At 38.4% G+C, this 24,941-nt stretch overlaps 1 protein-coding gene across 4 annotated transcripts in view; it reads left to right on the forward strand.

The window, feature by feature from the left end:
• SPTLC1 (serine palmitoyltransferase long chain base subunit 1) overlaps window positions 1-24,941 on the forward strand; it is an 83,049-nt gene that overhangs the window by 15,842 nt on the left and 42,266 nt on the right. For 2 of the 4 annotated variants that reach the window (XM_077139371.1, XM_077139377.1), the window contains exons 4-6: window positions 8,303-8,396; window positions 8,936-9,008; window positions 16,601-16,733. In XM_077139371.1, coding sequence (XP_076995486.1) covers window positions 8,303-8,396; window positions 8,936-9,008; window positions 16,601-16,733 — 300 coding nt within the window. Of the gene's footprint in view, window positions 1-8,302; window positions 8,397-8,559; window positions 8,658-8,935; window positions 9,009-16,600; window positions 16,734-24,941 lie in introns of those variants that run through there. The other 2 variants (XM_077139391.1, XM_077139387.1) reach the window with 2 other exon arrangements.

Here is a 24,941-nt window from a genome sequence, read left to right on the forward strand (position 1 = left end):
ACCTAAATAAATGTCTGCGCTCAAGTACCGTATTCCTGATGGAGCACATAGACAATGAAATAAATATGTCAGCTGGTGTTAACTAGTATAAAGAAATATAAAAACAGGGTAAACAGAAATAAAGAGGCTGGGGTTCCCATATGTATCTCTTATTCATTTCTTCTGGCTGTTATATATTATTTTGTAGGTGTACCACTGCCATGTTTTACTTAGCCATGTTTCTTGTGAAGGATACCTAGTCTGCCCCCATTTCCTACTACTACATAGAATCCTCTGATTGATATCTCTTTATCAACTGTGCTTGAACCTCTTTGGGGAAATAGAACCAGGAGTGGGGTTATGATATATGTCTACCTTATTTCCCTGCAACTTTTCTGCATTGTGCATGATTCACCGTTCTACACTCCCTGAGTTAGTATATGGGGTTCCAGTTACCCCACATGCATGCTTGGTAAAATTATGGTTTTTTGCATTTCTCTGATTAAATTGAGGCTTTGAACATTGTATCATTTACTTGTTAGCTGCTGGACTTTCCTGTTCTATGACTTCCTTGTCATATTTTTCTGCTGGATTTCCAGTCTTCCTTTGGATTAATGAGGCTTTCATATACTTTGTAGATTTTAATCCTTTGTCAGGTTTTGATGGGGTACTCTGTTAAACTGATTCTAAAATATACTTTTTCCCCCTGCCTTAAGACCTCTGAAAGAGGGTTGCTCTTATGGTGGCCAGGAGTCATTGATGAGTCATTGCCTGCCCATTGTGATGTGGTGTCATTCACTGCCTGTATGCCCATGAACTTGGTTGTGGCTATGCTTGTTGTTACGCTTCAGTTAGATTATGTACGCAGCCAGTAAGTAAGGCAGTTGATGCCAGGAGAAATGACCAGATCCCTCAGAGTAGATGAAATCACTTTCACAGTAACTGTGGGTGCTGAGACCATTTTACATGGCAGCTATGACTGAGGTTATAGCTTTGAACATCCATCTGTCAAACCTTCTGCCTTTATCAGTAGTTGCTAACTCTAAAGCAGTAGTTGCTCTAGAAAGCAAACTTGCTAGTATCAGTTTGCTTTCTAGAAACATGTGATCCAATTAGGGAAAAAGTCCAGTAGGAAAGTTCCAGCATCAGAACTTAGAGAATGGGTGGCATGAGGTCTGAGGTAGCATCCTATATGACTGTTTCTGTGCAATGGGATAAATAAAGGCAACGCATAGCTTCATATTAGTTTAGGACAGGTTTTGCTACCAAATGAATTTGTGACAAACTTAAAAAAATTATAGATAAGGAATGATGAACTTTTTTTTTTACTACTTATTATTGTGAAATATATATACAGAAAAAGCAATACATTTCAAAGTAGTTATAGAACAGATTTCAAAGTTTGATATGGGTAACAGTTCCAGAATTTCAGGTTTTTCCTTCTACCTTCTCTAGACACTGAAGAATAAAAGAAAAATCAGTGTAATGTTTCAGCACTCATATTCATTTTTAAATCCTGTCTTCTCTATTATTTTAACTCCTCCTCCTCCTTTGATCCTTCCCCAAATCTTTAGTATTTGGGCTATGTCCATTCTAACTTTTTCATGTTGGAAAGGGGTGTCAACAATTTGGGTTAGGGGTGTGAAACTAGTTGATGTTCTTGGAAAGGCTGGATTTCAGGACTTACCTAGCCTATGAACCCATATGGAGGTTTTCGGTTTCTAAAAAGTAGACTTAGTGTGTGAAACTTTTGTATAATCTCAGATGTATCCCTAGGTGTTCTTGAGGGTTAACAGGAATGGTTCGGGTTTGGGTTTGGCTAACCATGGTAAATAGCAATATCTAGTTGAAGCTTGCCCAAGAGTAGCTTCCAGAATAGCCTCTCAACTCTATTTGAACTCTCTTAGCCACTGACATCTTACTTTATTATAATTCTTTTCCTCCTTTTGGTGAAGAAGATGTTGCCGATCCCACAGTGTAGAGGCCAGCTCATCTCTGGGAGTCATACCCCCAATGACAGGGAGACTTTTCACCCCTGGATGTCATATCCTATGTAGGAGGGGAAGGTAATGATGTTTTCTGCAGAGTTGGGCTTAGAGAGAGAAAGGCCATATCTGAGCCACAAAAGAGGTTTTCTGGAAATAACTCATAGGCATAACTACAGATAGGCTTAGCTTCTCCACAACAGTAATAAGACAAGTCTCAAGATTAAAGGTTTGGCCTGTTTACTTGGGAGTCCCTAATGTTTGAGAGCATGGGATGATGAACATTTGGGGGGGGAGGCGGGGGGGTACATGGTCTAGGAATCGAACCTGAGTCTCCTGCTTAGAATGTGAGCATTCTACCACAGAACCACAGTGGTAGATTTTATGTCTACATTATATCTACATTTAAGACTATAAATTCTCTTCTAGGTACTTTCCAACTGTAGCCTGTACCTTTTTTTTTTTAATAAAGAGAATTTAATAAATTACAAGTTTACAGTTATAAGCCTATGAAAATGTACAAACTAAGGCATCCAGAGAAAGATACCTTAATTCAAGGAAGGTTAGGAACACCTCTGTCAGCTGGAAAGTCACGTGGCTGCAATCTGCTGGTCCCTTACTCCTAGACTCCATTGCTTTCAGCCTCTGTTCCTGTGGGGGTTCCTTACTTTGCTTCTCTGGGGCTGGCTTTCATCTCTCGGCTTCCCATGGCTCTCTCCAGATTGTGACTTGCTTAACATCTCATAGGAAAGCACACGGCAATGTCTGCTGGGCTCTAAGGGCAGCATTCGTGTCTCTGTTCTCTGACGCAACTGTTTTCCAAGCATCTACATCTGCTCTTTCTGTCAGCTCTCGTTCTTTCTCCAAAATATTTCCCTCTTAAAGGATTCCAGTAAACTAATCAAGACCCGCCTGGTATGGAGGAGTCACATCTCCATCTAATCAAAAGATCACACCCATAATTGGATGTGCCTTATCTCCATGGAGTACTCTAATCAGAAGTTTCCACCCTACAATACTGAATCAAGATTAAAAGAAGCGGCTGCCCCCACAAGATTGAGCCAAGATTAAAACATGGCTTTTATGGAGTACATAATAGCTTCAAACTGGCACAGACCCTAAATAAGACTTTCTGTTGTATAGGCCATCACCTGCTACTAGTATTAGAGGGCCATTTCCTATTATGGTGAAGGCTTTCGAAATGACTTTTTAATTTTAATGTGCAGCACTCATATCATTCAGCCAAAAGGGAAGATGTCCTTATTCTTTCTTTTTTTTTAATATTTTTGTTGAGAAATCCTTACACACATACAGCCCATACATGGTGTACAATCAGTGGCTCACAATATCATCATATAGTTGTGTGGTCATCACTATAATCATTTTTAGAACATTTACGTCACTCCAGAAAAAGAAAGAATAAAGAAAAAATGTATACATTCCGTAACCTTTACCCTTCCCTCTCATTGGCCACTAGTATTTCAGTCCACCCAATATTTTTTACCCCTTATCCCTCCTATTATTCAGTTATTTATTATCCATATTTTTTTTTTTACTAATCTGTCCAAACCCTGGATAAAAGGAGCATCAGACCTAAGGTTTTCACAATTACACAGTCACATTGTAAAAGCTAAATCATTATACAGTCATCTTCAAGAATCAAGGCTACTGAAACACAGCTCAACAGTTTCAGGTACTTCCCTCTAGCCTCTCCAATAGACCATAAACTAAAAATGGGTATCTATATAATGCGTAAGAATAACCTCCAAGGGCGGGCTATGGTGGCTTAGTGGCAGAGTTCTCGCCTACCATTCCAGAGACCCAGTTCGATTCCCGGTGCCTGCCCATACTGAAAAAAAAAAAAAAGGAATAACCTCCAAGATAACCTCTTGGATCTTTGAAATCTCTCAGCCACTGAAACTTTTGTCTCATTTCTCTCTTCCCTCTTTTGATCAAGAGGCTTTCTCAATCCTGTGATGCTGTGTCGTGGCCCATCCTGGGATTTCTGTCCCACGTTGCCAGGGAGATTTATATTCCTGGGAGTCATGTCCCACAAAAGAGGGAGAGCAGTGAATTCATGGGTTGAGTTTGCTTAGAGAGAGCAGCCACATCTGAGCAACAAAATTCTCTGGGGGTGACTTTTATGTAGCTTGTCCTTTTGATACGTAGTCTTCAGATCTAAGTATTTTCTAACTTTTATTTTGATTTTTTTCCTTTGACTAAAGTATATTTTCCTTGGGCTTTCTTCTTTTCAATGATTTATAATTTATTGCTATGTAATCAGAAAACATACTCTGATTGAAACCATTTCTGAATAGTCCGAACGACCATTTCTGAATGACTCAACCATTCAGATCTTGTTGAGACTTTTTATGTCGTATTTTATTCTAAATTTGTTGCAAATGTTCCAAAGGTTTGTCGCAAAAATTTATATTCTCTTTTTCAAGATGTCTTGCGTCCATTGCATTTTATTTAAATTGCTGTTCAAATAGTTCACGTCCTTCCTCATTTTTTTTCTGATTATTTAAAGGAGTGGGTGAGAATGAGAGATGAGCGATAACAATATTTCCCACTCTAGATTTATTTTCTCTGTTTTGCTTTTTAAATTATTTAATTTGAAGCTATATTGTTAGGTTTAGCATTGTTATATCTCTCCACTGAATGGTCTTTTTGTCATTGTATAATAACTTTCCTTATCTCTAATAATACTTTTTAACTTAAAGTCTATTTGTCTGATAGCAGTATAGCTACAACAGATTTATTTTAGTTACTGTGTGATTAATAGACCTTTCTCCCCCTATGTTCAGTCATGCTGTTCCATTATGTTTAGTTGTTTCTCTTATATATAATTGAATTGAAAAAATCAAATCCTGGTATATTCATATTTTAACTGGGGAATTTAATCTCTTTACATTTATTGTAATTACTAACCTATTTACACACTAATGTCTGCTGAGATATGAGATGATTTACAATTTCCCAGTAAAATTTAAATTTGATATATAAATTGAAAGGGATGCACAGGAAATAACTGAAGACATTCTCATTTAATTTATTATTTTGTTTACACATATACTTTATTTTTTACACACATGTTTTAAATCATATTGTACAAATAATGTATTCCCAAACACTGCTTTTCCATTTACTTTTGTCAGTAATTTCATTGTAATTCTTCTCAGGAGTCTTGGATACCATATTTATTGTCAGAGTCACTTTGGACAATATACCAAGTTTTCAAAGTCTGTCCTTTTCACTGTTACGAGTGACTTGAGATTCATAATTTTATGAATCTGTATATGTTGCTATCTCTGAAAATTTTGCCCACGCCCCAAGTAATTCACCCACCATTTATGATTTCCACACTTGGCCTCTTACTATGTTGTGCTTTTTTGTGGTCTTTAAAAGGTTTGAGCACTTGGTTGTATAGCACTTGTATTGTGAGGTCCTGCTCCCAGGAATATATGCTATATCTGTGTGAAATTATATTACCTCTTTTTGTAAAAACTGATTTCTTCAAAATACCTTCAAAACACTTAAAATAGCATTGATTGAGATCATTTCTGGCTGAAGTTACAGTTATTTAGAATTGGGTCCAGTTGCATGTAATAGAAAACCCGAACTAATAATGGCTTGAGCAAGGTAGAAGTTCATTTGCATTCACCTAGAAGTATGGAGAGAGGTGTTTCAGGGCTAAGAGGGAAGTTCTACAAATCATCAGAGACCCAAGTTACCATCTTGTTGCTCTACCATTGAAGCGTATGACTTGCATTTGAAACCATTGTTTCAAACCACTGTGGTAGTTTGAAGCCATGCATATCCTAGAAAAGCACGTTCTTAAATTTCATCCATTCCTGTGGTGTGAACCCGTTGTATTTAGGACCTTTTGATGAGGGTACTTCAGTTGAGAAGGCTGGATAGGTCTTAATCCTGTACTGCAGTTCTTTATAAGCAGAGTGAATGAAGTTCAGATAGACAGAAACCACTGAAAGAGCAACGTGATGCTGAGACCAACTGAACCTGAAAGAGAACAGAGAGGCCGTGTGTCTTGCCCTGTGGCAAACTAAGGACCAAAGATAGCCAAGAGCCAACCCCAGAAAGCCACAGTCTTGAGTAAAAGTATTGCCTTGGTGAGGCCTTGATTTGTACTTTTTCCTAGACTCAAACCATGAGCAAGTAAGTTCCCATTGTTTAACCCAACCCATTTCATGATATTTGCTTGTGCAGCCAAAGTAACTAAAACAGTTACCATAAGTTAGGAAGACCAAGTTACAGGCCAAGGAAGAAGTGGGGGCAAATGGGTAGAAGAACAGGCCCCTTCCAGCCTTGTAAGCTTGGTTGAAGCAGCCTTGGCCATGCCTAGTTGCGATAGCAGCTGGAAAATGTGGTATTTTGTTCTAATTGGCAGTGTAGGGACAGGATAATGTATGCTGGATTGAACAGCGTTCAGAGACCCTGCTTAGGGTTCCTTTTTCCTTTTCAAGTTGTAGATTCCTGTCTCGTATGAATTCGAAGAATTTTTCAGATGTTATCTCTTTGAACATTGCCTCTTGCTCTTTTTCTTCATTTTTTTCCTTCTGTAACTTCTGTTCAAGGAATTTTTAACTTTTTCTTTTTATCTTCCCTGTCTGTTAAACACTCTTTCATATTTTTATATCTCTTTAATTTTTTTCAGTGCTGAGTACTGTTTACTACAAAACCTGCATGGGGCATGGGTGGAAGGCTATAATTTCTCAGTTTTCTTTTCCTTTCCTATTCCAAGTGTTGGACAGAAACAGGATCCTTACATCATGTCATGCTGTCTCTTGACAGAGCTTATCGATTATGGTCAGAGGCTTTAGATTAATTATTCTGGGTAGTTTATTTTCTATGTGTTTTGTAGAATGACCTTGGCTTTTACATCAGGGCCATTAGTACAGGCTTATCTACATACTTGTTTTGTTTGTTAATCTTTTTGTGAATGTTACCAGGAGGGATGATTTAGAAAACGTAACGATATCTTGAAAATTAGGAAACTAAGTAACATGATTCAGAATCACAGTGATTGACGAGGTGAGTGATGTCGGATTTTGGAGAGAAGAAGCCTTTATGCTGTAGAGAAGAAGGTGTGTGCTGTACACTCTTACAGTGATAGGTCCTCTGTGAGATAGTGATGTCCCCACTTTATAGATGAAGAAACTGAGAATCAAAGAGGTTAGGTGACGTTCCCAAAGCTAGTCAGCCGTGGAGCCACAACGAAGACACGTTCTGTCTGATTCTGGAACCCATTTTCTTTTCACTAGGTCATCTTGCCTTTTGTGTGAATTAATGTCCCTTTGTGCATGTACTCAACGTGGTCATTCTTTTCCTCACCTGGTTCCCCAGCATCTTGGGTAGTTTTTCCCATAGAGAACTAGTTATTTTAAGGCATTGATGAGAGCAGTGCTTCTCTGTCTCTCTGACTGCAGTGCGTTTACGAGGCAGCCCAGCACATAGGTCAATCAGTACATGTGTATGACTGGAAAAAGGTTCCACAAAATAGTCCTTTCTCTTACCCTGTACAGTGTATCCTGCTATTTTCTTTTCCAATCTATTCTGTCTTATTGTTTCCTTTAGTTAAAATAGGCTGGTTGTTACCAACTAAATTGATTTCACAGTTCTTTAATGGCTCCTGACCCATAGCTTGACTCCATATTTTTGAAGCATTACTTATAACTAGTGTATTTGTCAGCAAAGGATTTAATAGGTTCTCTCCTCATGAGTGTACTTTTCTCTCACAGCTGAGCTTAAATCTGTGCTCTTTTGTATCTGGTCCCCCAAATTCTCTTTGGAGGCAAAGGGTCCCTCTTAAATAGCATTCTAGCATTAACTTCAGAAATAGGGAACATGTCCTGCTTATTTTTGTTGTTGTTGTTTCCTATAGATAATATTTATTTTAAAACCACTTAACTATGTAAGATCTCAATTTGCTCTTCTATTCTTACCTTTGATTTTAATCTTTTTGTATTTCCTCCCTCTTTGTCTTATTCTGATTTTTTTTCTCATTTTTTATTAAGCTTCTTCTTTTCTTAAGCAAGTTTTGAAACTAAAGTGAAGATTTGCTGCTCATCCATCTTGGAATTCTAGCTCATTTTCTATTTTACTTAAATAGTACAGGGTAGCCTATTAAGAATAGAATTCACGGGCCAATATCTGATTTTTAAATTACCATTTCCTAATTTTACTGAGAAAGCCAGTGTGCAAATGCAGTATGATGACAGCACTTCTGTGTCCTGCCTGTGACCCGAGTAGTGTGACCGCCTGCATCCTGAGGTGTGACCGTGTGTTGACACACACCACTCTTTGTCTTTTTACCCCAGCCCTCCAGGCCACAACATCGTGGTGAATGGAAAAGAATGTATTAACTTTGCCTCGTTTAATTTTCTTGGATTGTTGGATAACCCCAGGGTTAAGGTGAGTAGTACATAATGTTATCTGAATGACAAGTGACATACTGACTTGTCATAATGACAAGTGACATTACTGACTTAAGATACTGCACATAAAATCAGTAAGAGACAAATGCTACTACTCTTTGACAGAGTTGGGTAAAGAGAGGCAAATGTCTAGTGTTGCTTAGTGTTCAGTGAAAGCCAGGGGACTGTAAGTCAGAGCTGGTTAATAGTCCAGGAAGAGTCTAGGAAGCTGCTCCATTTCCTCTCGGACTGTGGGCTAGTAAGCATTTTTGAGGAGAGACTATTTATAAAGCCCAAGAAATCAGAAAGCATAAGAAGGCATTGAGTTACCTGGGTTTTAGGAATCGAGCTGATGCAAGTTTCCCATATATTGTCTTATACCTAAATCTTTATATCTGTCTTTTCTTTAAGTCCTGTCATTAGCATTGTCATAATTCTAAGTAAGAAAGAAGCTATATGGGTTAAAGAATAGGAAATGTCAGTTTTGTACCCTCAAAGATAACTTTTTAAAATATAGTTTTTCTTAATTTAATAAAGGCAGCAGCTTTAGCATCTCTAAAAAAGTATGGCGTGGGGACTTGTGGACCTAGAGGATTTTATGGCACATTTGGTAAGTTTTTGTTGTATTATTTTCTAGACTGTTAATCTCAAGAGTTAAGATTCAATTTATTTGAAAGCACTTTGGAAAAGATATTCTTAACTGGTTATGATGTTAACCTAGTGTGTACTGTTTCTTCCCTAACTTTTTAGAATATTTTGCGGTTGGGTAGCATTGGTGGGAAATTTCCTGAGCTGGACTTGAACGTACCTCGTGGAGAACAGCTATAGGTACCCCAAGTTGTGCTGTTTCCATAGGGTAAAGGCAAAGCTGCTGTTGCAGTTGCCCCATGAGACAGTGGCATGAGAAGACTGTTTCTGTTGTGGACGCCAGTTCTGAGGTGGAGAGCCCCATTTTGGGGTGGCTCTGCTCTTCACAGCTGTACAGAGACTTGGGTTGTCCCCATCTCACTAACTTGGACCCTTGGACGCTGTCCTTGTCTGCATGGTTGAAGCCAGGTGTGAATATGGGGGAGCAGCAGGGCAGCACTACCCTTTGGGCAGGTGAGGTGTCGTGACAGGCTTCTGCACACATTCCATTGCTGAACACGTGTCAAGTTGCAAAGGAGACTGAGACTTAGCTCTAGCTGGGCAGCTGTGTGCCAGGAACTGCTGTGAGGGTGGGGTAGCGAAGATAAACTACACAGCTTTTTTTCTTTTGGAAGTAAAGTTGAAGGGTCAATGACTTCCTTATTTGTGGATGTCCCAGGGATAGGCTAATTAGATATTTTGAAGAATGTGTGATTTCAAACTCCCTAACTCAAAGTTGTCGTAGACAACTCTGGCATTATTATCATTTCTCCTGGAAATATTGAAAATGTTATTAAATAATTGTTCAAGTGAATATATTATTGAAAATCACATTCTGGTTTGCAAAATGTATGGGGAAAGTAGAGAAAGGGAAATATGTTGTATCATAATTCTGTCCTCATTTCCATTTCTGGGCCTTTTTTGTTTTGTTTTATTTTGTTTATTTGAACAGTTAAGCTGTTTTTATTTAAGGAAGCACCTTTCTTTATTCCTTAGCTAGTTTAGTGGCTAAATTATTTATACTGGAAACAGATGAGTAAAGTTAGTGCCCAGGAATCCTGCAGCTGGGAGGGACCTTAAAGATCTTATATTCCAGTATCCCAACTGTTTAGAAAAGGAAGGAGAAAGCCCAGAGAAGTTAAGTGACTTTCTCACAGTCACACAGCTCATTAATTTTAACCCTGGAACTAGAAATTAAACTTCCTGATTTCTAGTCTTGTGGCAAGATCAAAGGCTTAAAAGAGCTCAGATCAGATTCTCTTTCCTCTAGTCAAATGCAGACACAAATTGTTTGCTTAGTTTTTATTAGTAGGGAATTATTTCTGTAACAAGAGAAAATAGAAAAGGCATTTTTATGGGGTTGTTTATTATAATCTGATCAGCAAGGCTTTCTTTCTGTGACCTGCTTGCTGGAGTAAAGAAATTGCTTTCTTAAAAGCCCCTCTTTCTAGGGAATTTTATTCACATATGTGACCTTGACTCCTGCTTGGGAGTTAATCTCGGAAAACACATGAGAAGTATAATGCTAAATGAAATCATGAAAAAAGGTTTCAGATCTTCAAGACTAGTTTTCCCAAAACTCTTAAAATATATTAAGATAGCCTTGGTGACTTGCCATTTTAGTCACCTGAAATGTAATATGCATAATAGGGTGTTAATTGCTTTCAAATGTGGAGTCTTTAGGTTAATATTTTCTTTGTTCGAATTAATTTTTCTGACTAGGTAATTCAGTCCGTGATATAAACTCCAAAATGTATATAGAAATAGATAGTGAGGGTGCATGGGTGGTTTATGGTAGAATGCTCGCCTTTCATGTGGGAGACCCATGTTCAATTCCTGGACTGTGCACCAAAAAGAAAAAAGAAAGAAAGAGATAGCGAAAGTCTTTCTCTTAACCTCTGGCCCTGACCCCTCCCTTTCCTCATTCTGTCCCCCAGGAGACAGCAACTATCATTAGTTTCTTGTTAATTCTTCCAAGGACTTTTTTTTTTCAGTATATGCAGCCCACTTCCCTGAATACTTATTTCCTCCTATTTTTGCAAAAAAAAAAAGGTAGCTTATTGTACACATTGTTCTGTAGTTTGCTGTTGAAGTGAACATGTCTTAAATGTAAAACTGGGTTTGATTTTTCAGGTGTAGAGCCGCCAGAGGCAATAAAATGGACATCTTTATGCTAAAACTCTAGTTGAAATTTAAAACGGACTGTAGAATGTGGACAAAGGTTCTATCAGATTGAGGCATCCTCCTTTCCTTTTTAAGACTAATGGGATCCCAGTACGTTTGTGGTAGATACTATTGAACATTTTTGTTTCTTTGTTTTCTTTTTAATGCATTTGGATATCATTTATCTGTAGTTTATCCCTGCCATGCTGGGATCTGCATTGCTTGGGTTCTACCTAGTTGGTGCTTTGGTTTTCAGTTCATAGTAGATCAAAAGATGTTAGGGACAGGTTTTCACAGTGAGAGATCTGGGCATATATTTGTATTCTAGAACCAATGTGAACATTTGTTCATTGTTTGTGTTTTAATATTTTCTTTGTTTTAGAGCAGTCATATGAACCATGTTCGAGTTTTTAGTAGGAAGAACACTTAGCATTTGGTCATAAAATTCCTAGATCTGCCATTTGTTCGTACCAGATATGGTAGTTAGCCTAAACCTCAGTTTTCTCAGGTGTTAAGAATAGAAATGGTCATTTTCATAAGAATCATATAAGACCCTGCACATGAAAACATTTTAAAAATCATTTAGCACTACATTTACGTTCTAATGGGTATATAAGTTATATTTATGCTTTTTAGAAAAATTGCTCGTCTCAAGAGATAAAGAAAAAAAACATATGTGCACAAAAATATGGAGGCCTTAAGAGAAAATTAACTGGTTGTTTCTAAATTCTTCTGAAGTTGAAGATTTTAAGGCCTTTTCTTGAAAAAAACAAGAAGACCATAATATCTCCCCTTATATGACTCTTTCTAAGTGGAAAATTGAAAAAGTGATTCTTAATATAGATGATCTTTAAATATTCAGGATTCAGAAAACTTAGACGATAACTTAAAATGTAACTTTTTCCCTGTTAAAAGAAACCTTTTATTCCACAAATATCGATTTGCTTGGACAGATGCTTACATAGAGTATTGATTTCTCCATGTCATGCACTGTTCTAAGTGTCTTATAAACAATAATTCATGAAGTCCTCATCACAGTCCTTTGAGGATGGTACCCTGTTTGGCAAAGGAAAGAATGGTGAAGTAAAGACCAGTTTTTAGTTTACTGAGGATCAGTATCTGGTGAGTGGGGAGCCAAGGTTTGAACCTCTGAGGCCCGGCTGCTGAGTCTGCGCTCCGAGCCAGCCCACTCATGACCTCTGTCGGCTGCACTGACCACGCCCGGCACTGGGTGCCAGGGGCATTACCCCTGCCTCCTGTCACTTCCCTTCCAGTGAGGGAATAACACGAGCGTGTAAAAAAGTGCAGCGAGAGCTATGAGAAGGTGCAGTCTTTCTGGGTCTCCTTCCTCCAAGGCCTCTCCTTCACCACATGTGCTCCTTACACTGACTTGGAAAATGTAATGTTTCAGTTGGATTTCATGCAAATCTGTGGTACCATTCAGCAAAATGGATCATCCAAACAGAAGACATGGACACCAGAAGTAGACCACAAATGCCCTGGTAGTTTTCCTGTTTATTGCCTGCCATTCTCTTGGGTTGAGTTTCCTCATTGCTCAAGTAGCAGCTCCACTGGTGTTATCATACGTCAAGAGGAGGAAATTATGCATTATCCATAGATAGTTACCTATCACAAAAGAATGATCCTGCTTTGCATAGTCGACATCGGCAAAACCCCAGTGTCTTCAGATAGTTGGAGGAGGAAAACTTCTGTGACGAGGCGGAAACCAATAAGTCATTGATTTTTCTCTTCTTACCGCTATACTACAATTATATAAATGGTTGTGCGTATATTTAATGATGAAAATATTTATTATGTACTGAATTGTATCAGCTGGGTAACTAAGTCTAAAGCCCTTAACAAATACAAAAAGATTCACTCATCAATGAAGAGTCACTTAGAGCCAAGAAGTCTACAGAATGAGTTAAAATCCCTTTTCTAGTTAGCAGAAATAGTTTGTATTCGTCACATATTTTTCTTTTTGAAATGGAGCTGTGGTATGAAAGCAGTTCACTGTGGCTTGGGTTGTTTCTCTGTGGGCTGTATTGTGAAGGTTTGTGATAGCTGTCCCTGGGTTAGAGGCAGCACTGTAATTTGAAGGAAGCTTTCTGCACATGACGTGTACCTCACGCTTCTGCTCGTCGAGTGAGGAGTCACGGTTGGTGGAGACTGTCTGTAGGGAAGGTGCTCTCCCTGCAGTGCTCAGAAGAGACTCATCACAGTGAAAGGGAAGGCGCGCCTGAGACTAGCCAGCACTCGCTACTTACGAGGTGGCTGGTTTTCTGAGTCCTTTGCTACTTTTCCTCTTTCTTGCCAGATTTTGAATGAGACCATCCACTCATAGTGTCACTACCCAAAGGGCAAGGAGTCAAGTGCAGCTGGGTCAGGTCGTTGGCTTTGCACTGTTAGTATCCCAGATCCGAAACTTAAAGAGCTAAGTACTCTTTTGGTACCATTTCGATCAACTGGGATACACTTTTGTAAACTTCTGTGTTACTGTAAAATCCCACGTTTATTCACATGGATAGAAAATATCTGTTCTATAAAATGTCTATAACTGACTAATAATGAAACTCAAATGTTTTTTGTGTGGTAATGGAAAGAAAACATAAGTTTCTATATGTTCTAATTTATTAATGTGGAGAAGCATGCTTAATTTTTTATCATTTCTTAATTGGGATAAGACAGATATATTGTTCATTTTAACAGTTGTAGAGCATCATTTAAGAAGTATTTAAATAAACAGAGTCTCAATTTTACTTCATTTTCTGGATATTGATACTAAGCTTTCCAGTTCCTCACTGTATTGATCTTACCATCAAATTGGGGTGTAGTTTGTACCATTTGCACCCTCCAGTCTCCCATCCAGTAGCTGGTACTCACTGCCAGCTGTGGGCTAACAATTGCGTGTTTCATGTCTGTACATAGAAAGCGTAAGTGGATGCTTTGTAGTCCCGAGTATAGGGACGACCTGGGGCTTTAGGCCAGTGAGGTTGAAGGCTCTCCCTCTTTCCACTGGTCTGTGAGTTCTCAGATGCTCCTTGTCCATAGGAAAGAGAGAAGTTACCACTGTTCAGTGCTGTTATTTTAGCTGTGTGACTTCATCAAGTAACAAAACCCCTATATTTCGTCCTGATCCAGTGCTTATCAAAGTATCTGGTCTGTATTTGGTATTCAACAGATATTTGATTAATTAAGAAAATTAGATTCCACCCCCATCTAACTACTTTTTAAAATATAGTTCTTTATGAAATTACAGCTTCTCTGATTTTTAATTTTACCTTTTACTAGTTAAAAAATTGTCACAATAACTTTAGCCTACCTCTGATAAATCTGTGGTTTACAGATTTTGCATACTTTATTCAGATGTGCTAGGAAATAGTTTCTTTATTTCCCATAGCTGGACCTTACATGTCCCTCCCTGGGAGGTAGTAGGGAAACTTAAAAACTTACAATTGTCAGTTAATTATATCTGTGCCTGACAGTCTAAATATTTAGTCTACTTAAAATCCAGCTTTGTAGTAGAGCTGAATTAAGCCATCTCTTATGTATCTCATCTTCAGGTTTTATCCACCTCCCTCTTCTCCACACAGTGACCTCTGGCAGTATGAAGGGCCTGTCAGGTCCCTGTGGAACCGGGAGATAAAGGCCACTGCACTCTCCCTGACCTCTGTGGCAGTGCAGTCTGCCTCCTGGCATGTTGGGTGATAGAGGTGCAGTGGGTTTTTGCAGACCTTCTGGAGTGAAGTCCCCACCCATGGAACCTCTGTGTCTGACTCACGGCTTAGCCAGTTCCCTGGTGTGTTGGCTGATGGAGGTGCAGTGGGTTTTTGCTGACCTTCTGGAGTGAGTCCCCACCCATGGAACCTCTGTGTCTGACTCACGGCTCAGCCAGTTCCCTGGTGTGTTGGCTGATGGAGGTGCAGTGGGTTTTTGCTGACCTTCTGGAGTGAGGTCCCCTTCCATGAAACTTCTGTGTCTGATTCACGGCTCAGCCAGTTCCCTGATGTACTGGCTGATGGAGGTGCAGTGGGTTTTTGCTGACCTTCTGGAGTGAGGTCCCCTTCCATGGAACTTCTGTGTCTGACTCACGGCTCAGCCAGTTCCCTGGTGTACTGGCTGATGGAGGTGCAGTGCTTCTTGCTGGTCTTCTGGAGTGAGGGTCCCCTTCCATGGAACCTCTGTGTCCGACCCCAGGACTCTGCCAGTTCATTGACCTTCCCCACCTCACCCCTCATTTGAGAGTGTCTGGGTCCCCTGCCATCACCTGTACTTCATATTTCCCATCAGTATACCTAACATGGCTCCCTCTTCCGTGATTTCACAATCAGCTTTGACTATCTCTGCATTCCTTTCTTTCTGCCGCAATTTCCTGAGGCCAACGGGCCTAGCCTCGTCCCTCCTGTATAAGGTTCTGAATTCTCCTTGTATAAAGAATATAGTCTTCACAAGTTACAAGGGCTAAAGGAGTTTTTAAAAATGCTTTTCTCTTCCCTGGATGTCTCATTTGAAGACCACTTGTAAGTTTTAAGGCTCAAAGCCAATCAGTGGCCTCTCCTTCCCAGGGCAGGAAGCCTTGTGGCTCAGCTGGGAGGTGAAGGCTCTGAGGATCTGTGATTGAAGGGGAAAATAAAAAACATGTCCATTTAATGCTTGCAATTTTGTCCGTATCAACATTCTTCTTAAGCTCCTTCTTTAAAAGAACCATATTTCCTTTTTCTCTATAAATTTACAAATTCTCCAGTATACTTAAAAAGAAATTAAGACAGAAACCTAGTTCTACAAAGTGATGGCAAGTCCCACAATGAATTAATGTAACAGGTTGTTGGAGCATTAGCTACTGAAGTTTAAACCGTCATTGTCTTGATGCAGAATTCTTGGGTTTTCTTTTTTAAACTGCTTTTTCCCCCCTTTCAAAAGCTGGTTAATGGTTTTCTTAATGCCTCATTTGGTACCTTCTGCTAAAATGCAAAAGGACTTATAAATTAATATAATACCTTGATAAGCCCTCAGTGTTTTAGATTGTGGAAAGTTAAAGGAAATAAAGTAAGTGGGACTTGAATTCTTTAGGCCAGCAGGAATAGTCCATGGTTTAATAAAATTTAAGAATAATTACTTTAGACAAGTACAGAAATGGAATGGTAAATAATGATAGAGTTGTTTAACAAAATCCAGAGTTGCAGCTATCCCCAATAACACCTTTTAAAAAAAATGAGTAGCTGATATCAGTTCATACATTTTAAAAAGTGTTTTGACCCAACAACATTTCATGTATAATTTATAATTTAAAAATAATTGCGCTTGACCATAGGTGACATATTAACTAAACTACTTCCATTCTTTTCTTTATTCTTTAGTAAAGGGAAAATTATAAGACAGTTTAACCATTTAACTTTTTAAACATTGAAATAGATGTGCATTTGGATTTGGAGGACCGCCTGGCAAAATTTATGAAGACAGAAGAAGCCATTATTTACTCGTATGGATTTGCCACAATTGCCAGTGCCATTCCTGCGTATTCTAAGAGAGGGGACATTGTGTTTGCGTAAGTAGCCTTTACCTTTCTAATTATGATGCCTTTGGAATAATATTGACCCTTTTAGGGAATTCCTTTGTTGGAGGTTATCTGATTAAAATAATAATGATTTTGTTTTGTAAAGAAATATACAGGTGCCCCAGCCAGGTAATTCTACAAAATTCGGGAGACCTTCATTGAAAGTGTGCTTAAAGGTGTTGGTACTCGTTATATGCATTATGATTGTATTTGTTGATGTTGGGGAGACAGAACTTACCCAGCATGAAGCTATCCATCTGCTGTCCTCGTGTAGCTCTCTGGAGCGGGAGAAAATCTTAGAACCAGTGTCTGGTGTCCGTGTGAATCAGTGGTTACATCTCATGGGCACACCCACCCAAGCTGGGAGCTTGTTTAACTTCCCCCAGCCAAATCTGCAGCCTTGCCTGCATCTGCACAGGATGCATAGTACTGCTGTTTACCGTGAAGGGGAAGAGCAGAGAGGAAAAGGGCAAGGGCTGGGAGGAGTTGGTTACAGCAGTCAGAATCATCTACACCCTAGTTCAATCTACTGTCATCTGTTGAGTAAACTAGTAAATGAGCATTTAAATTTACATTTGCTTCCTCTTTTCCTTTTTAATACCACACCCAGGGAAATCTTTTAAAACAAGGGTAAACCTGATATGTCACACTCAGATTTAATACATTTAAGAGTTTCCATTGCTCCTAAAATGAAGACTCAAGTCCTTATGATCCTGTGCATCTGAACTACCTTTTTCCCTTCTTCCTCTTCCATTTCTGATTTTATTTGCATCCTTTTTTGTCAGCCTAGCTAAGGGTCGTACGACCTTTATTGACATTTCTCAAAGAACCAAGTTCTGGTTTTGTTGATTTTCTTGATTGTTTTCATATTCTCAGTTTCGTTTATTTCTGCTGTGATCTACGTACTTTCTTTCCTTTTGTTTGCTTTCAGATTGGTTTGCTGTTCTTTCTCTTGTTCTTCCAAGTGAAGTTTAATACCTCGATTTTTGCTCTTTCTTTTTTTTTTAATATAGGTGCTTAAAAGCAATAAATTTCCCTCTCAGCACTGCTTTGCTGTATCCCATAAATTTTGATATGTTGTTTTTCATTTTCATTTGCCTCAAGAAATTTACTGATTTCTCTTGTAATTCCTTCCATGACCCACTAGTTGTTTAAGAGTGTGTTGTTTAGCCTCCATATATTTGTGAATTTTCTGGCCCTCTGCCTATTATTTATTTTCAACTTCATTCCATTATGATCCAAGAAAGTATACAAAACACAAAATTTCAGTCTTCTCAAATTTAGTGAGACATGCTTTGTAACCCAGCACATGATCTATCCTTGAGAATGATCCATGAGCATTTGAGAAAAATATGTACCCTGCTGTTGTGGGGTGTAATGTTCTGTAAATGTCTGTTAAGTCTAGTTCATTTTATCTTGTTATTCAGAATCTCTGTTTCCTATTGCTCCTCTGTCTAGATATTGTATCTGTAGATGAGAGTAGGGAATTGAAGTCTCCAGCTGTTATGGTAGAGGTGTCTACTCTCTTCAGTGTTGTTACTATTTGCCTCATGTATTTTGGAACACTCTGGCTTAGTGCATAAATATTTATTATTGTTATGTCTTCTTGTTGAATATTCCTTTTATTAATACATAATGTCCTCCTTTGTCTCTCTTAATTGTTTTACATTTGAAGTCTAATTTGTTGAATATTAGTATATCTACCCCTGCTCTTTTCTGGTTGTTGTTTTAATGAAATCTGTTTTCCTAAACTTTCACTTTCAACATGTTTTTGTCCTGGGGTCTAAAGTGAGTTGCCTCTAGACAGGTCCTATTTTTAATCCATTCTGCTAGTCTATATCTTTTGTTTGGGGAGTTTAATCCTTTAACATTTAATGTTATTACTGTAAAGGCAGTACTTCTTCCATTTTGTCTTTTGGGTTTTATATGTCATATCTAATTTTTTTCCCTCTTTTTACCTATACTGATAGTCTTCATTTCTACACTCTTATCCAGACCTTTCTTTCCTCCTTTTCTTATTTGCCTGTAGTGCTTCTTTTGGTATTTCTTATAGAACCGGTCTCTTAGTCACAGATTTTCTCAGTGATTGTTCAACTGAAAATATTTTAATCTCCCCCTCATTTTTGAAGGACAGTTTTACTGGGTATAGAATTCTTGTTTGGCATTTTTCTCTTTCAGAATCGTAAATACATCAAAAAAATTGTAAATATATAAGCCTTCTCGTCTTTGTGGTTTCTGCTGAGAAATCCATCTATAGTCTCATCAAGCTTCCCCTGTTTGTGGTGGACTGCTTTTTGGATTGCTTTTCTCTTGTTTTCAGAATTCTCTCTTTATCTTTAAATTTGACAAACTGATTAGTAAGTGTCTTGGAATATGTCTATTTGAATCTATTCTGTTTGGGATATATTGCACTTCTTGGATCTGTAATATTATGTCTTTCATAAGAGATGGGAAATTTTTAGTGATTATTTCCTCCATTATTATTTCTCCTCCTTTTCCCTTTTCTTCTCCTTCTGGGATACCCAAAATATGTATATTTGTGCACTTCGTGTTGTCATTCAGTTCCCTGAAACCTGCTCATATTTTTCTATTCTTTTCCTTGTATTTTCTTTTGTGTATCAGATTTCAGATATCAATCCTCTAGTTCACTAATCCTTTCTTCTGCTTCTTCAGATCTATTGTTGCAGGTTTCCATTGTTTTGTTTTTTTTTTTTAATCTCTTCTATTATGCCTTTCATTCCATAAGTTCTGGGAATTGTTTTTCAAACTTTTAAGTTCTTCTTTATGTTTGCTCAGTGTGTTCTTTATATCTTCCCTCAGCTCATTGATTTGTTTTTGATGAGATTTTCCATGTCTGTTCACACATCCTAAATTACTTGTTTCAACTGCTGTATCTCATTTAAAGTGTTAGTTTGTTCCTTTCATACATCCTAAATTACTTGTTTCAACTCCTGTATCTCATTTAAAGTGTTAGTTTGTTCCTTTGACTGGGCCGTATCTTTGATTTTCCTAGTATGACTTGTTTTTTTGCTGGTATCCATGCATTTGATTTCCTTAGGTAGTATATTCTAGAGGTCATTTTTACTTTTACCCTAGGGTTTCCTTGCTGGATGGCTTTGTTCTCGGCATTCAGTTCAGCTTATTCTAGACCTCTAGCTTAGGTGCTGTTTAACTGATCACAGTTTTTCAGCTCTTTTTTTTCTATTTCTTGCCCTGCCTATATGTAGCCTTTTTTTTTTTTTTTTTCCTCCTGAGGAGTGTGTCCCCAAGTCAGATTTCCCCAGACCAGACAGACCGATGACTCAGGAGGAGAGAGTAGCCAGCATCAGTTTTCCCTGAAGATGAGACCCTGCAGGTTGTCAGACTCTATGAAGCCTCAGGACTCTGTGCTTTTCCTTTCTTGCCAGCATGTGTGGTGCATGTGTGCCTGTAGCTTCCCACCAGCTTAAAGTGATGTAGTTCCTTTAATTTCACTACACTGTCCCTGCCAGTAGCATGGTTGAGACAGAGGCTGTAGTCATGCTGGGGCTTTGATTGCTTCTGTTTTACAGCCCCTGGGGCCTGAATTCCTTGAAGGAGAGGAATTCCACTTGAGCTGGGCCCCACCCCCCTTTTCTTTGGGAAGATACACCCTTTGGAGAATTAACCCCTTTCACCTGATTAGTTACTTTGTCTCTCGGATACCCCTTAGTTTCACTGTTGTTTGGGGGCAGTACTGGAGTCTGAGAATGCTTACAGTTCTATTTAATGAGCTGTTAAGAAGTCAAAAACAAAAAGCAAAAAAACCTTTTCAGAGCCAGACCCCTGCTCCTCAGGTTTGCCAATGAAGAGCTTGAGTTGGTACATGGTCGATGTATCTCTAGGCTCTATGTGCCCCCTTTTCTTGGGGACCAGCCCTTTTCCAGTATTTTGTGTTGTCCAACTCAAAAAGCCTCTAGTTTGGTTTGATTTTGTTTTTCTCTCAGCCCTGCCCCCTCTCTGTAGGTGTAAAATCTCCTGGTTCCTTTAGTGCTTATTCCAAGCTTATCTGTGCTGGAGCCCTGTTTTCATTAGTCAGAATTTATTAATTAATTCCAAAATTGGAGCTTGGTTGAGCTAAGCCCTTGCTGCTAGTAAAGTCCATTTCCTTTCCCTTTGGGGAACCAGCCTGCTGTACCTGCAGAGGAGGGGTGCCAGGCCTCTGCAACTTGTGGGACTTACAGTTCTGTGTGGGGTCTCAGCCATTACACCTGGTCCAGATTGTAGACGCTGTGTGTCCCATCACTGATGTTCCCCCAACAGTTATTCTGTATTGTTCCTGGCTATTTACTAGCTACTCTGGAGCACAACTATATTCCACACCCCACGAAGCCGCCATCTTGCCCCACCTTCTGGACTGCCTTTTCAGGCCTCTCTTTTGTCATTTTCCCACAGGTAGGTCATGCTGTAGCCTCATCAGCCTTTCTGTTACTTCCTCTCACCTCATGGTCTTTGCACATGCTGGATCCAATGCCTAGAATATTGTTCCTCCTCTCAGCCCTTACTTAATTCCTACTTTACCTTCAAATTTCTACATCTGTCATCTCCACAGACAGAGAAACCTTTCCCAACTTAACACCCAGTTCACGACTGACTTGCATATGTGGAGAAAAGCCAGGCATTTTGGTGAACTTGCAAATCTGTGATCACATGGGCACTGACACTACCTGACAAAGTCACTCTACTTCTCAAGCTCCCCTTGACACACACATACACAGAGTCTTATCTACTTTCTTAAACTCTCAAATTTTTCTTTGATAGCACTTAAACAGTTTATAATTTTGTATCTGTGTGATTATTTGCTTCAGTTTTCTACTGAGAGCCCTCCACCTAGGATAGCATTTACCATTTAATTGTGCCCAATAAATACAAATTCAGTAAATGAGTAAAGGGAGATTGGAGCCAAAAAGAGGTGACCTGACTTTAGAGGTCACTCTAGACTTCCCACATCCCAGCCCCGCTCCACTGGCCTTCCACACCCCTTTGCTGTGTGCAGCTGCACAGCCTCCATTGCACAAACGGACAGAGCCAGTTCCAGCCTGGGGCTTTCAGGGCACAATCTTTTCTTCACATTAGCCTTAGAACACCCCTGGCTGCTCTACTCCAGATTGCCTGAGAATTGTCTCCTGATATCACCACAACAACAAATACTTTCATTAATTTTTTTGCAAAAAAAAGCAAATATATGAAAGAGTCTTTAAAAAGTTAACTGGTTTTTAAAGTTTTTTAGGTTTTCAGTAAAATCATAGAGAACTACAATATCATAAATTAACACTTTATAATAGCACCCCACTATAAATTACTTTTTGAGCTTAAATCTAGAAAAAGTTTATATTTACAGATGAATATGTGTGGTTCCTTTGTCAGGTAATAAAGTACTGTCTTTTCCTTTTGGTTTCAATTGGTAGGAAACTTAGGCTAAATTCAGTTCAAAATTTCACACCCCATTTCTGAAAACTTGAGTTTCCAGTGAATGGATGACCTAATATTGTCTTCTACCTAATTTAGTATGTGGTATTATTCTGCCTGAAAAGTTTCTATTTGAAAGCACAGAGAGATTAAGTATACCCTTGAAACATTTAAAGATCACAGGGATCCCTGGTGCTACCCTTCAATGGCCACACCCGCTCTCCTCCTTCCCACCAGCTTCTTAATTAACCCCTGACAACTACTAATCTGTGCTCCTTTTCCGCAGTTCTCTCATCTCAAGAATGTTATGTAGATAGAGTCACATGGTATGTGATGGCTGGCTTTGTTCATTCAGCATAATTCTCTGGTTGTTTTCCTGGTTGTTGTGTGTATCAAGATTTTGTTCCTTTTTATTGCTGAGTAGTGTGCCATGGTATGGGTGTAGCACCGTTTGTTAAACTGGTCACCCATTAAGGGCATCTGAGTTGTTTCCCATTTCTGACTCTTAAAATAGAGCTAGTATGAAACATTTGTGCACAAGTTTTTATGTGATGGTAAGCTTTCATTTCTCTGGGAGCATGCCAAGAGTACAGTTTCTGGGTCATATGATAGTTGCATGTTGAGGTTTTGAAAAAATTGCCTGACTGTTTCCAGGGTAGCTGTAATCCTTTTGCATTCCCATCAGCAATGTATGAATGATCCGGTTTCTGTCCATACTAAGGAGCACTGCTGTTGTCATTATTTTTTACTTTAGCCATTTGGATTGGTGTGTAGAAATATTTTATTGTGGTTTTGATTTACATTATCCTGATGGCTAATGATCATCTTTTCATGTGCTTGCCAACTCTTTGCCAAAACGTCTGTTCTTTCTTTCGCTTTTAGATTAAGTTTTTTACTGTTGTGTTTTGAGAGTTCTTTATGCATTCTAGATACTATTCCTTTATTGGCTATGTGGTTTGCAGATATTTTCTCCCACTTTGTAGATTTTCATCCTTTCAACGAGGTCTAAGGCAGAGCAGTTTTAATTTTATTGAAGGTCATTTTATCAGTTTTTTCCCTTTTAAAGATCATGGTTTTGGTGTCAAATCTAAGAATAAGAACTCCTTTCTTAGCCCTAGAGCCAGAGAAATTTCTTGTCTTTTCCTAAAAGTTTTATAGATTTGCATGTAAGACCATAATCCATTTTGGTATCGTTTTTGTATAAGGAGTGAGACTTTGGTTGAGGTTTATTTACTCTTTGCCTGTGGAAGTCCAGTTTCTTCAGTATTATTTGTATAAAAGCCTATCTTTCTTTGACTGAATTGATTTTGCACCTATATAAAAAAAATCAGTTCAGCATATTTATGTAGTTCTATTATTGGGTTCCATGAATCTCTGTATCTGTCTCTTCGATGGTAACATACAGTATTGATTACTTTGGCTGTATAATAAGTCTTGAAATCAGGTACCTTATTATGGATTGAATCATGTTCCCCAGAAAGACATGTTCAAGTCCTAACCTCCAGTTCTGGGATATGAAATCATTTATAAGTAGACTCTTCAAAGATCCAGTTATTTAACATGAGTCCAAACTGAATAGGGTGGGCTGTAATCCAATATACTTGGAGTCCTTATGAGCAGAGAAAATTCAAACACAGTAGGAGGAGGTAGGAGACACATGGCCATGTGACAGAGGTAGAGGTCACATGCTGCAGAGTTCAGGGAAAGTGCAGTCATGCTAACATTTTGATTTTGGACTTGTAGACGCCAAAATAGTGAGACAATATAAATTCCTGTTCTTTGAGTCAGCCCGTCTGTTGTATTTTTATAGTAGCCCTGGCAAACTAAGACAAGCCTGCGCATCAATTTGGAGAGAATTGATTACTTTGTTGAGTGTTTTAATAGATGAATACATTATTGTTTCTCCATTTGTTTAGATCTCTTTTTATTTCATTCAACAGTGTATTTTAATCTTTACCATACATGTCCTCTGTGTATTTTGTTAAATTTATACCCAAGTATTTCTTTTCTTTTCTTTTCTTTTTTTTAAGCATTTGTAAATGGTATTATATTTTTAATTTCAGCACCTACATGTTCACACTAATATATAGAAATACAGTTGATGTTTCTCTGTATGTTGCTTTTATATCCTACTATCTTGCTGAACTCACTTATTAGTTCTAGGAATTTTTGGTAGATCCCTTGGATTCTATCAACGAATAGATAATTATGTTATTTGCAAATAGGTAATATGTTATTTCTTCTCTTCCGATCTATATGCCTTTTATTTCCTTTGCTCGCCTTATTGCAACTGGATAGAACTTCTAGGACTGTGTAGCAAGAGCAGACATCCTTGCCTTGTGTCCAGTCTTTGGGGAAAAAAATTCAGTCTTTCATGAAGTATAATGTTAGGTGTAAATTTTGGGATAGATGTTCTTTATCAAGTTGAGATGTTCCCCTTCATTCCTATTTTCTAAGAGTTTTTATCATGAATAAAGGTTGAATTTTATTAAATGCTTTAGTAGAGATGAGCATGTGATTTTTTTCTCTAATCTGTTAATATGGTACCCTGCATTGGTTGATTTTTCAGATAAGGAATGAACCTTGCATCCCTGGAGTAAATCCCAGTTGGCTACTGTTTTGGTTTGCTAAAGCTGCAAGGATGCAGTGTACCAGAAATGGATTGGCTTTCACAAAGGGGATTTATTAGGTTACAAATTTACAGTTCTAAGACCATGAAAATGTCTGAAGGTATCAGCGAGATGATACATGGACTGTAAAGAAAGGCCATCG

The sequence above is a fragment of the Tamandua tetradactyla genome, chromosome 2 (assembly GCF_023851605.1).
Source record: "Tamandua tetradactyla isolate mTamTet1 chromosome 2, mTamTet1.pri, whole genome shotgun sequence".
In the NCBI taxonomy this organism is placed as follows: domain Eukaryota; kingdom Metazoa; phylum Chordata; class Mammalia; order Pilosa; family Myrmecophagidae; genus Tamandua; species Tamandua tetradactyla.